Genomic DNA, 15,096 nt, shown 5'->3' with positions numbered 1-15,096 from the left:
ATCAGACTGTAAGCTGTCAGTAGACAGGAATTCCTTCTATTGTCTTAAAAATTCCCACACATTTACATTGTCCAAAGCAGATGCAAAATAAATATTTGGTGAAAGAGTAGAATAAATGAACCTGTTAAAGAGACTGAGGAGAAACAAAAGCAGACTTAAATAAGAGTATTTCAACATGTATGATTACTAGAAAGTAATAGGAAAAAAAGAGGTCTACCAGAAAAATTCCAACCTAGCTGAAAAAACAAACAAGTAATATCAAAAATTCTCAGAATAATAAAGGAACAGGAGTTGGGAAGTTGGGACTCTAATTTCAACTATTACTAACTTCTTGTGCTATTTCAGTTACCATTAAATTTTTTAGCCTTAAATTTCTCATTTCTGAAATGACAGGGCAGGCTTAAAGAATATCCATGGCCTGTTTTGCCTAACAAATTGTGATTGGGGTTCCTCACATGGTATCTGAATGGTTGTGAATGAAACAGGGAAATAAAATGAGCCTAGTCACTTCCATACTTTGAAGAGATTTGCTTAATATTTCTATAAAGAAGCATTCAATCTTCACCTTATAAGAATGATACTTTTATATTCATTTTCTTCCTAATCCAAAAGTTTTACATGAGAAAATATTACTATAGTAGAAGTACATTATCTTTGGAGACAATCAGAATTAGAATAAAACCCAGGCTTTGACACTATTTTAGAAACTGCAAATTAATCGTCCAGATTTTCACTGGCTTCATCTGCAAAATGAGGATGATAGTATCTATGTCACACAGTTCTTTTGAGGATGCAATCTATGTAAAGTATGTGTGTAAGACTAAAATGCCCAGTGCATTCTCTACCATTGGATCATAATACATGACCTCCATTAAGATAAAATTAGATCCTCTTAGTGGAATGTTCATCAGAATACAAACACTGCAAATGGCGTGCATGGGAAGAAGTCATGCAAATTAGGGAGGTATGGAGTTTTACTGCTGTAGGTAACCTTGGGATTATTATTTTACAGATGAGAAAACTGGGATTCAAAGAAATCTTTTCAAAAGTTTCCTGCTAGCTAAGGGTTCACTTGTAGCAGGAACCCAGATGTACTGACACACTGAGACATAATAGAACCTCAGTTATCCTGCTTACAAGGGGTAAAAAGAGACAGCATAAAAGTAAGTTTTTATAAAAATGAGTAAGAAAAAATAGATAATCTTAAAATACTGTATCATCAATTATTTAAACAGTTTCGACAGCACATTTTCACACTACATTTTTGGAACCTATGATGACGATATTTTCCAGAATGTGATGAGCTCTGTGCTATCAGTGAAACATTGATTAAGTAATAGGATTTTATTTTTCCACCCCTTCATTAGGTGACAAGTTATAAGAAAAATATTGAAAGAGTAAATGCCAAATGTGTGGAAAATCTCTCATTAGCATGACATTTCTCTGGTCTATGTAAGATTTTCCTCGTGTGTAATATTTATATTAATCATAAGAAGTAATTAATTTGTATTATTGATAGAAGACAAATGATTACTATTATTAATCAGATTACTATTCTGACAATATCTTTATCACGGACTTCAGTATAAATCGAATGTTCATAATAAAATGAGTGGAAAATAATGTTGGATAATGGAATAGCTAAAATTATGAATTACAAAACAAAGTGAAAGAATAAAAACAATCAGCAGAAATTCATGACAAAATTTCACTAAAATTATTTCATAGATGAATTTGTACGTTTTTATACTGTGTTTTCCAAGACAAATTTCTCCCATGTATCAATCTTTTATGCATCAGCAATGCCACTAGGTGTCAGTACAAGCTAAATGACCAGTTAATATCTCCATTTAACTGATACATTGTCTTCACTGAATGAAAAGGGGACATTCTATAGATATTTTATGGAACATATAATGAAACTGTCTCCAAACTATAAATAACATTTCTCTATATTTTTGTCTAAAATTTTTCATATTTTTTCTAAATTAAATTCTATTTCTTTAAGATTCCCAGAACAGTTAGTTGAAATGTGTAAGAGTAGATTAGATTGTAGGATTAGGCAAAAGATCATGTTGCCTACCAAATAAACAAAGGAAAAATAGAGGCTCTGTCAAACATATCAGTCTTAAACTTATTTATAAAAATATATTAATGTAAAATCTAGCTGATCAGATAGGTTATTAGATAAAACATACATTTTTAATATCAAGCCATAGATTTCTGTTAAATATAACATAAAAATCAAACTGCTAATGTTAATATGAAATACATTATATGAATATTTCGGTACAGTTCTACTTAAACAAACTGCACTGATCACAAATCAGGCAAAAGCTATTGGGTCTTCCTAAATGCTCAAGAACTGCGAAGATCTTTAGGTAGGATGCTGTGTGGTTCTGCAAATATTTCACAAAGCGCTTCAATGAAATTTCATCTGCTATGCTTGGAGATTTATTTACAATCCTATTATTGAACCAAATTCACCAGAAGAGAAACCTGGATCTTAGTCCAAAAAAGAGAAACACGACTCGAATTTGCTGACCTGTAGAATGTGTGGCTTGAAAGCCTTTTCTTTGAACGGATGCATCAGAAACAAACCGAACAAACATTTTATTTCCAGTAGCCACAAGGGGATCTGGTATCTTGTTGCCACATAGTCGTCCAAGAATTGGTGACTTTTCTGTTTCTCCATCAAATACTTCTAAGTGGTCATAAGCACATTCTTGATGCTGCTCAATCTCAAATTCACTAAATGCCTTTTTTAAAAAGAAGAAATAAAATTTTTTTAAAAAAACAAATCACTCAAAATGGGATAATTTTTGGGACAGAAATACATATTAATAAAATATGTTCAGGGCATACTCATAATTTAATACATTTAGAGCATTATTGAGAAAGACGTGAAATCAATAAAATACGTAATATCTGAAAAGACACAATGAGGAAAACAATGTAATAACTTCATAAGAAATTCCACTATTTGGCTATTAAAATTCTACTATTGGGCTATTTGGCTACTATTGCAATTCAATCTCAGAATTTAAACAGATTATTAAAAAATGGTATTTTATTCTGAATTTAATCCAAAGGATTCATCAGAAAATTTCAAGCAATCATATTAAAAGATTGGTTCCTTCTGGGTTTGATAATCATAGAACCCATTGGCCATTATCCTACCCTTGGGCACTTAAACTAAACTGAACAAAGTATTATCATACTTTTAGAAAACTTAAATGCAACAAATCTTCATAGTATAAATGAAAGGAGAATAACTTTCACTATATATTTCTTTATTTAGCTCTTACAAACCCTGTCATTAGCAAACACTGATAATACTTAATGCTAGAATATTTTTAATTTACTTTTCATGTAGATGGTACACTTATTTTAATATTGGACATCTTGGAGAGTTTGAATGTTTGGCTCTTATTTATGACATTTAAAAACTATTCTAATTTACCTGTGTCGTAATTTTCATCTGTATAACTTAGCAAATTTAAAATAAAAAATAATTAAATGTATAGCACACTGTAGATCACAAAGCAAAGTTTAATTGAGATGGACTGAAAATAACATTGTCCAAACTATTAATAGTTACATAAATTACAGGTTATTTTCCATTTCCAAAGGCTCTTTTCTTTCCCCAGAAAAACCATCATACCTTGAAGAAATAAAGCTGTGATTCCTACTTAAGTCTATAGAATAAAACTAAAATAATATAAAGAAAATAAACATGAAAAAGTATGAAATACATTTCAAACTTTCTTAAAATGCTATAATCCCTACAACAAAATATTGGCACATAAACTTTTAATAAACTTATTTTATTTGATACAGTTTTGCTGAAGTGATCATAATATTCAGTCTATTTGAATACATATCAAAAAAAAAAAGACTAAAAATTGCTCTGTCTCAGTGTGAACCCACTGTCTATTCCATACCACACTACATCACCCACTATCACTTCTGACTTCGGAGGAGTGAAGAAAGAAATGAAAGAAACAATTCATGTTAACTAGGGAGTAGAAGAAAGAAATGGAGTTACTTAACAGAAGAAAGAAAAGGGGGAAAAAAGCTGATCTCTCTTTTGTCTCTTTCCACTGCACTCTACTTAAAAAGTAGAAATAAAACATGTTATAACCAACAAGCATTAGAGTAATTGTTTATTATAATCATGATGGATGAAAAGGAATGCTTACTTCATTTGAAGAAAGACGCTGGCTAGTACAAAAAGACTGAACATACCACAAAGAATCTCACTGGAAGGAGAAGGCAGAGTAGGGAAATATAGTGAACAAGGAGACGTCAGTAGAGTCCATCTATCCTGAAGCACAACACACAAAGCAGGCGATAACTGAAGGAATGTGTCAACTTGTTACTCTCTGTAACCCAGTAGAGTACACACATTGAGTGGGATGCAGAAGATCCTGAATAAGTATGTGGATGTCTGCGTAAATCTGTCAATGTATTTACCCAAAAACCTAGCTGACGTTTATGGCCAACCTCAAGTATGAAAATTCTACAGACAGGGCCTACTAAATCTCATTTTCTGCCTCTCATGAAATAGTAGTCTGCTCCTATTACCATTGCGTACATATATACATTCCTAACATCGGTTTGTAATTGATAGGAAACCACTATGAGAAAATTGGCTTAACCGCACCTAGAGTTCTTTATTAAATATGAAACTAAGCTTCTGAATTATAAATGTAATGTAATTTCAAGAGGAAAAACATTGGTTCAGGAAAAGAATATCTAAAAACCACTGCATGTTGAGCAAGTATCTCTTTCGATTGTGATTTAAAGTCATTTATCTGTAAATATACAGATCAAATAACCAGGGAAACCTGCTGTGTAGAAGAGAGTATTTTAAGAAATTGGAGGTCGTGGCATTCTAAAGTATTTGCTATAAGTAGTGGCTAAAGCTGGGATCAGAATTTACAGACCACACATATTCAGTCCATTGATTGGTCCATTGAAGACTGAATGAGTGAGATAAATAGGTGATATTTTTCTTCCTAATGAAATGCAGGATGTCTAGCCTAAATCATAACATCTGTTTAACAGAACCAAGCAACACCACACAAAGTGGCATTGAGCTGGTGGGCTGGGGGCCATAGTGACAGCTGGTCTGGTGCCAACTGGCTACAGCTCTTTATCAAATTACTAATGGAATCAGACTGAGTCTCTAAGAGTCATATTAGTCAAAGGTTCCATAGTGACATATACTCTAGTGATGCAAACAACTCTCATTCATTAAGGTATTAATGAATTTTCTTTTTGGAATAGGTAGCAATTTGTTAGGTCAAATGCCAAGGCTGGGTGGTCCTTTTCCAGAAATCAGTCTGAACTGAAAGCTCCACCACACACAAGCAAAGGTGTGACTAACGCACAGGCTGAGATCTCGGAAGCCTGCTCCTTGTATAGTAGAGATACCCACACAGAGAACCTTCCACACACAGTGACTTTATATCAACAGAAAATATTTCCAGGCCACAGAAATGTATTATAGGAACTCTTTGGAGAGGAAAAACTTCTAAAATATTTTTCAGAGTTCATAATGATAAGGCGTGATATGTCATGTATCACTTTATTCTACAACAGAAGCCGAACCATGAATCTCAATATCTAGATAATAAAGAATGTGCACATTTCCAGCCACCAGGAACCAATGCCACAGACATGTCCCCAGAAGACACTACTTAGGTTCCCGAAAAGCCCTGTAAGTGCACAATGGAGACAGGATAGCTGGCAAGGATGAATGTATAAACCTGTAAGGAACTCAGATTTCCACTCTAACACTACCTTCCTTTGGTAGACTTAAATATTTTTCTTAAGTGTTGAAAACTTTGTAAGTATTTGGGTATTAAAAAACTTTAAAGCATACTCATTCCATGATTATATTTCTATAATTTTAGGTTACTAATCTAGGTTTTAGAAAGGCCAAAAAAAAAAAAAGTGACTAACCATGGGCCCTAGTCAGAAATCCTAATGCATTTCCCACAAGACAAGCAAGCTAAGAGATTAAGGAGTCCAATTCAAAAGAAATAAAATTGAACTCTCGATATAGGCTGTGGAAATAATAACTTTACTTCTGGAACACCCAAGCAAGACTAATTACCTGGCTGGCCCCTGGCCAGGCTTCCAGACGCTGTTCACTTATATGAACATCTGTAGAGGTTCTTTTATTGAAAATACAGGCGATGGCTAAAGAATGAGGCCTTACAGAGTAACTGCATATATTCACAAAGGACGAAATAATAAAATGATAGCACTTAATGCAGAAATAAAATTTAGCAAAGGTGAACATTTAAACTAAAAGAATTAAAGAGACTGTTGCAATTTGAGCAACTGTAAGATAAGCTTTAGAGGTCCCTAGTCCCAGCCATCTTTCACCTTTTCCTGTTTTTGGTAAAAACTGGCATTTGGTTTCCCACAAAATACGTGAAGGATTAGAGGCCACTGGAAAAACATGGCATCATGGAGTACAAACCTCAGTCTCCTGATTCAAAAGAACCTTTCTTCTCCATGAGTGCTCTATAACTGTGATCAAATATATTTTTATGGATTTATGATGGATAATTATTTAACAGTTGTAGATGTTTGTGTTTTTTAAATATCCCATATATAAAGCTATAATTTGTAACTGTATGTTATTTAGCAAAACTCAAGGATATGATAAATCAACTAAAAATGATATAAGCACATTAACTTATTGCAGTATGCTCGGATGCCTAGAACTTTGTTTGTTAGTATTTTGTTTTGAATGAACATTAATTCAAAATATAAAAAGGTACTACCAAATTTAATGATCAGTTGAATCTTTTAGCACCAAGACAGGATAAAAACAGGGATAACAGATACTTGTGACTGCAATTTCTTTGTACTTTAAAGCTATAATCATTCAGTCAGTACCTCATGATTAAATAAACACACACATGCATAATAAAAACAAAGCAAATGTGTCTCTTGTGTGTCTCTGCTGTAGCAGATTGCCAAACTCAATGCCTTAAAACAACACAAATTTATTCTTCTACAGCTGTGGAGGTCAGTAGTCTAAATTGGGAAGGCAAGGCTGTGTGTTTCTAGTTCAATTCTCCTCCCCTCGAATCCTGGCAGCCTTAGTGATTTGCTTTACCAACAGAATGTTCCAAAGTAATGTTCAAGGGCTTCTGAAGCTTCCACGGCCTCTTGGGACACTTTGGGGATCCAGGATTGACAGAAAAGAGTCTGGTTCCTTTGAGACCGCCATGTTGCAATGGTCACGTGTGGGTGCTATAGTTGTCCCGGCTGAGTCAGGCTTTTAGCCCTCCACATCAAGATGACAGACATATAATTGCAACCACCTCGACCCTTCAGATATGCTTCCAGGTGAATCAATCAATGTCACATGCAACAGAAAAATTACCAGCAAAGTACTACTTGAATACTGATGCCACTCCCTCAAACTATGAGATACAACAGTGCTTGCTTTAAGCCATGAGGTTTTGGGCTATTTTGCTATGCTGCAGTAGATAACTAGATCAGTGCATAAAAGGTAATAACTGCATTATAATGCCTAAGTCTCAATATAAATCTACATTAAACTGACTCTGATAGTTCAGTTCTCATGTTAATGTACAATAATATATACTAGATTTAGATAATCATACTGTAAACTGAATATACATATGGTGAATGAACATCATGCACATGAATGCTCCTATCTCACAAAGGGCACGTAGGAATTTTATTGTAATTCCTGTTATCTATAACTGCTAGATCATCTAAGTGTCTTTTTGAGATTATAGCCTTATAACCCAAATTAACCAAAATAATTGTGATCTCAGACACAGTGAAAGAAGGCTTGTTTATACCTATCAGCCACTACCTACATGTCACTCGACAAAACCATACATCAAGTTACAGGAAAATTTGGGTTAGAAAGTACAGTAGGCTTTCAAAATTCATAAACTATGATTTAAAAAATTATCTCATAAAATTGTCTTCAGTGACAATTTTCTTTTCCTTGCTTCTAAACTGAATAGGGAACATGTAGAAATCTTGTGTTATCCTGATACCAAAACCAGACAATTACCCAACAACAGCAACAAAAATCCTGAAGACCAGTATCACTAATGAACATGGATGAAAAGCCTTCAACAAAATACTAGCAAACCGAATTCAACAGCACATTGAAAAGATCATTCACTATGATAAAGTGCGATTCATCCCAAGGATGCAAGTATCGTTCAACATATGCAGATCTATAAACATGAGGCAAGACATTAACAGAATGAAGGATAAAAATGATCTGATCATATTAATAGAAAAAAACATTTGGCAAATTCAATGTCCTTTCATGTTAAAAAAAAAAAAAACTCTCAACAAATTAGGCATATAAAGAATGTGCAACAACACAATAAAGACTATGTATGACAAACCCACAGCTAACATCATAATCAACTGAGAAAAGCTAAAAGCTTTTCCTCTAAGATCCGAAATAAGACATCAATGCCCACTCTCACCACTTCTATTCAGTATAGTACCGGAGGTCCTAGCCAGAGCAATTAGGCCATAGAAATAAAAGGCATCCAAATTGAAAAAAAAGAAAAGTTAAATTATCCCTGTTTGCAGATGACACGATCTCATGAAGAGAAAACTCTGAAGACTCCACCAGAAACCTATTAGAAAGTAATAAATAAATTCAGTAAAGTTGCCAGATATAAAATCAATAGGCAAAAATCAGTCACATTCTTATTTACTAGCAATAAACTACCTGAAAAAGAAATCAAGAAAACAATACCATTTACAACAGCTCCAAAAATTATAATACCTTGAAATAAACTTAACCCAGTAAGTAGAAATCTCTACACTGAAAACTATAAAACATGGATGAAAGAAAACACAAATAACATTTTTTTTCAAAGGAACAGAAAAAAACACTAAAATGTGTATGGAACCACAAAAAGACTGCATAGCCAAAACAGTCTTGAACAAAACAAAAACTGAAAAACAAAAAAACCAAAGTTAGAATCATCCTACTACCTGACCTCAAAATATACTACAAAGCTATTGTAACCAAAACAGCATAATACTGGCATAAAAACAGGCACATAAACTGACAAAACAGAATAGTGAGCTCAGAAATAAATCCACACATTTACAGCCAACTGATTTTTGACAAAGATGCCAAGAACACACGATAGGGAAAGGACAGTCCCCTCTTATCGTGTTGGGAAAACTGGATATCCACATGCAGAAGAATGACATTAGAACCATATGTCACACTATATTGAAAAATCAATTCTAAATGAATTAAAGACATAAATATAAGATTCAAAACTATGAAAACTACTAGAGGAAAACATAGGGAAAAGTTCCATGACATTGGTCTGGGCAATGACTTTTTGGATTTCACCCCAAAAACACAGACAAGGAAAGCAAAAATACACAATGAAATTACATCAAACTACAAAGCTTCTGTACAGGAAAGGGAGCAACCAACAGAGTGGAAAGACAACCTACAGAATGGGATAAAATATTTATGAACCATACATCTGATACCATGCTAATATCCAAAATATAAAAGGAATTCAAACAACTCAATAGCAAGGAAACAAATAAACCTATTTATGGGCAAAGGGCTTGCATAGACATTCCTCAAAAGAAAAGACACAAAAGACCAACAGGTATTTGAAAAAAATGCTCAACATCACTAACCATCCAGAATATGCAAATCAAACCCAAAATGAGATATCACCCCACACCTGCTAGAGTGACTATTATCATAAACACAAAAGATAACAAGTGTTGGTGAGGATGTGGAGAAAAGGGAATCCTTGCATACTGTTGTTGGGAATGTAACTTAGTACAGCTATTTGAAAAAAGTTAAAAATAGAATTACCCTATCGTCCAGCAATTTCACAACTACTGAGTTTATATCAAAAATAAATGAAATCAGGATGTTGAAGGAATGTCTGTTGCTCCCATGTTCACTGCAGCACTACTCACAATAGCCAAGATATGGAATGAACCTAAGTGTCCATCAGTGGATGAATGGATTACAAAATGTGGTATATATACACAGTGGAGCCACTAAATGAAGGAAACCTTGTCATTTGTAGCAACATGGATGAACCCGCAGGACATTACATTAAGTTAAATAAGCCAGGCACAGAAAGATAAATACTACATGGTCACACTTATATGTGGAATCTAAAATGATCAAACTTAAAGAAGCAGAGAGTTGAATGGTGTTGACGAAAGGCTAGGGTGGTTGAGATGGGAAAGGGTTGAGTAGATTTAAGTAAAAAATACAAAGTTTCAGTTAGATGGAAGGAAAAAATTCAATAGAACTATCATACAACATGGTGACTTACAGTTAATAATATATTATACTCTTAAAAAATGCTAAGATAGTGAATGTTAAGTGTTTTTTCCCCCATAAATATGATCAAAACATGAATAATACATATATTAATTAGCTAAATTTTGTTATTAAACAATGTACATGTACTTCAACATATCACATTGTACATGGTAAATACATGCAATTTTATCTGCCAATTAGAAAACATAAATTGAAAAAAGAAAAAAAATTCTTTCTTATTTTCCCACCCTACCTATAGAAAAAGGAATATCAATCCATGAATTGTGAAGAAAGCTCCACTGTAAACATAAGGACCCAAATGTTTTCTTTGCCTTTCATCCCTGCCCTTGCCCATAATGAAGACAGTTGGTAACCAAGTATCTACCAGGAGCTCTTGACCTAAGAGGATTAAAATGTTTCATAATTGTTCAAGTTTCATTGAACTCGTTTTCTAAATTTCAGTTTTGGTTGAAATTCTTCCATAAAAATTAAAGATCTATCCAGGCATGGTGGCTCACTCCTGTAATGTCAACACTTTGGGAGGTTAAGTGGGGCAGATTTGCTGAGGTCAGGAGTTCGAGACCAGCCTGGCCAACATAGCAAAACTCTGTCTCTACAAAAATACAAAAATTAGCCAGGTTTGGTGACAGGCGCCTGTAATTCCAGCTACTTGGAAGGCCGAGGCAGGAGAATTGCTTGAACCCCGGAGGTGGAGGTTGCAGTGAGCCGAGATTGCACCTTTGCACTCCAGCCTGGGTGACAGAGGAAGACTCCAATTCCAAAAAACAAAACAAAACAAAAACAAAAAAATTTAAAGATCCTAAAGAAATCAGGCAAAATGCTTTTATTTTACACATTGTAACATCTTGATGAAATTTCCTGTATTATAAATGTCAAGGTACATGGGTCGGTGATTGAATGGTTTGAACTGTTATTATAAAGTATTGTTCACTAAATGACTATTGGCTGGTATCTGCAATAATAGTGATTTCAGTTTTAAAGTAGATAACACTAGATAACAGTTACATTACATGCAGAAAGGCAATCAGGGAAAAAAAGCAATTATAGTGTGAAAATGGCAAGAGTTAAAAAATATAGAACCAAAATGTTACTTGGAGTGGGTGGCTAATCTGTTGTGACACACTTTCTACTAACCCTGGCTCTTAGGATGCTATTGAGAGTCTGGCTTTATATGAACATGATCCGTGGGATAGGATGGTGGCAATCAATATTATGCTATGAATCAGAAGTTCTGGTGTGGCAGCAATGTGTGTTTTCACAAGCCTTCCAGGTAATTCTGACACATGCTAGCATTTGAGAAAACCTAGCTTACACTATAACTAATTCCACAAAAAACACAAATTCCAATTCCTAAAATAAAGTTTAATACTTGCGTTAAAGCTCTCAGTTTGCTTCTGAATATTACCTTCTTAGGATACCAGGAGGTATGACCATGGTTGAACAGACATGCTTTATGTCCTAATTCTCAAGTTGAATATTGGCAAGAAAAATAAATCCTGCAATTTGTGAAGGAACAGATTGCCCTTGAGTTAGATGGGATGTTTCAAGCTGAAAGATATATAATTGAGAATGGATTGAGTATTGCTATGTTTAAAACCGGGGTATATTAGGAGTTCTACTTCCCCTTGGATATAGAAAGCTGGAACTAGTTTTACTTCTATCCTGACAACAAGAAAAAGCCATGATGTAAAGTGTAAAAAAAACAAAAAACAAAATCACGACATTGGTTGAACACACCAAAGCATGGAAATCACAGTAGTCTGAAGTCTACTGAATGTCAGGCCCTTCCAAGGAAAGATGTGACAGTGGCAGACTACAAGAGGAAGAGATGTTGGTATCATACAGCCAGCTGAAAAGCATTCTGATGAAATTGGTGATGGCTTGGTGAAGGTCATGTGTGGATGAGGGGAAGAGGAAACTATAGACACGAGGGGAGCTTGTACACACTTGCGGATCCTTTTCCATGGACCTCCATCTCCTGCTCACAAGAACATTTGTGGAAAAAGCAGGAGGTGGGTGAGTGCCTTCCCTCCTGTTTCAGGCTTGAGAAAGGGAAGTGGTCACTGCCACGAGAAAAGTCTGAAGCCTCATTGTATTTCTTCTTCAGAAAACACAGCCTTAAGCCTCTGAAGGAGAAGCAGAAAACCCTGCCCACCCCTACGACAAAGGTACAGAGCCACTGCAGGCAGAGGAAATGTCAAAACAAAACAGACACAACAAAATAAAACCAAAACCAAAACCTACTACCCCTAGGGGAAGTCCTGGATTCAGGATCAACTACCAGTAACATTAGAGATCTTCTACCACTAGGAGGCTGAAAAGAAACTCTCTCCCAAGGGAGATTCATAAGATATATAGACAGAGTTTCACTGCCATGAAGAGAAGAAAAAGGATCACTGAGAAAGCTCAACACCAAGACCCGAACATGCAGGGCCTGCCTAAGGTGGAGTCTGTACTGAAATAATAAAGAACCCTTTGCCTTCACCACCAGACTAGCAAGCACCAAGTAACAAGCAACTGCTATCTATCACTGATAAAGACAAAAAAGGGTGGAGAGGAACGATATTTGCACTGGGGATGAACAGAGAAGGTACGAGTGAAACAGAAGCATTGAGAAAACACCTCTCAAATCCCAACCTCCACCCGAAGAAAAAGGAATTTGAAGCCAGTGGTGCAATGAAGATAATAATAGAACAAGAAAATCCAATCTTGGCTTAATTAGATCCACCTAACACCCTTCTTCATACACACAAATACACTAATAAGCTAACACAAGAGATGCATCCATTTCCAGACATAAAGTCTCTACCATTGCACACATAATGTCTTATTTTAATAAAAAAAAATGAGACACAAAAGGCAAGAAAAATCAAACACTGCTAAGAGACGAAACAATCAACAGAACAGACCTGAGCACATGGCCCCTATGTTTATATCAAATGGAATTTAAAGGAACTACGAATTTAACGTTGATAAGTTAAAGATCCTAGTGAAGATGCACAGAATATGCAAGAACAGATGGGAGATTTCAGCAGATAAACAGTGTTATGGATTGAATTGTGTTTTTCTAAAATTAATGTTGAAGTCCTAACCCCCAATGTGATATGTTTAGGGACGTAAGAGACACTGGAGCTCTGTCTCTCTCTGTGAATACACAGAGAAAAGGCCATGTGAGTATACAGTGAGGTGGAGGCCATATACAAGTCAGAAAGAGAGGCCTCACCAGACACTAATCCTTGTTAATTACAACTTAATCTTGGACTTCTAGCCTCCAGAACTATGAGAAAATAAATTTCTGTCGTTTAAGCCGTAAGTCTGTGATAATCTGTTATGGCATCCCAAACAGACTAACATAACTGGAAACTATAATAAGTGAAACGTAAATGCTAGAAATAAAGAACATGGTAATAGAGATAAAGAATGCTTTTGACAAATTTATCAGTAGATTCAAGACAGCTGAAGAAATAATTACTGAATTTGAAGATAGGTCAGTAGAAATTACTGAAACTTAAACTCAGAAAGAAGGGCAAAAAATGAACCAAACATCCAAGAGTTGAGGAATGACAGCAAACAATCTAGCCCATAAGTAATTTGAATCCCAGAAGAGAGACAATGGCACAGAAGAATTATAAGAAGAAATAACAATTGAGAATTTTCAAAAATTAATGACAGACCCCACAATACAGATGCAAGAAATTCAGATAATTCTGAAAAGGAAAAATACCAAAAAATTATTAAACAGAAACATACACACACATAAACACATACACCTGCACACATTATATTCAAATTGCTGATAAAAAGAAAATTTTGAAGGCAGCCATAGAAAAAATAATCACGACTTATGATATAATGATAAGATTTACCAAAGAAGTATGGAAAACTATGTAAGCCAGAAAAAAATGGAATCATTCAAGATGGAGAAAGAAAACTGTCATCCTAGAATTCTATATGCAATGAAAACAGCTTTCAAAAGTGTTAATGTACATACTTTATACCAAATATAAAAATAAGTTATTCAGAAAGAAGGAATATGATATCCAACAAAAATTTGAATTGAGACAAAGAAATGTCTTCATGAAAATCAATTTTTCCAACTCTCTTAAGAAAATGAACTCCTTAAAAGAATGCAGCCTCTATATTTCAGCCCATAAGGCTCAGGAAGTTACCATAAGGTTCAGGGAATCATCCTCTCAATCAGGACCTTGGACAGGACTGGAGAGCAGTTGAGTTCCTCTAGTGCTGTCTCTCAGCATTTAGTATCCTTCAACAGTGTGGCTGAAATGAACTGATATCTCTGTCTGGGAAATCACTTACAACTATGGAGATTGGAAGGACCTCCATACTAAGAATATGAATTTCTTGGCAACTGTCTCTGATTTTATTATAATGTATATAAATAAGGCCTTTTTATTGGCCAATAATATTCACTGAGGGAAGAGTCAACACAAGAAATTTAAAAATTAAGCTTATGATTGGACTCATCTAGTGAGCTACCTTGGACTGGTAGCCTCACTCCTCAGACAATTTTTGTCATTATAGTGCCTGCTGGGCTCTTTCCTGAGCCTTGTTAGTTGGCACTGCCTTTTGCTTCTAAAAACAACATATTGCAGGAAATTGTTAACATTTCTACATTTCTATATTTTTATTTCTTTAGACTATACTCTTCAAACACTCTGTGGCCTAATGAAATTTAACATTTATTATCAGGTTATTATTTA

The 15,096-nt window shown here is 34.7% G+C and overlaps 1 protein-coding gene across 3 annotated transcripts in view; it reads right to left on the bottom strand.

The window, feature by feature from the left end:
- The window catches only part of TLL1 (tolloid like 1), a 223,724-nt gene that overhangs the window by 9,549 nt on the left and 199,079 nt on the right, over positions 1-15,096 (bottom strand). For all 3 annotated transcript variants that reach the window (XM_025385694.1, XM_025385692.1, XM_025385693.1), the window contains one exon: positions 2,546-2,759. In XM_025385694.1, the coding sequence (XP_025241479.1) occupies positions 2,546-2,759 (214 nt within the window). The remainder of the gene's footprint in view (positions 1-2,545; positions 2,760-15,096) is intronic.

The sequence above is a fragment of the Theropithecus gelada genome, chromosome 5 (assembly GCF_003255815.1).
Source record: "Theropithecus gelada isolate Dixy chromosome 5, Tgel_1.0, whole genome shotgun sequence".
Lineage (NCBI taxonomy): Eukaryota > Metazoa > Chordata > Mammalia > Primates > Cercopithecidae > Theropithecus > Theropithecus gelada.
Note: the sequence above shows the minus strand (reverse complement) of the source record. Positions and strands in the feature narration are given on the sequence as shown.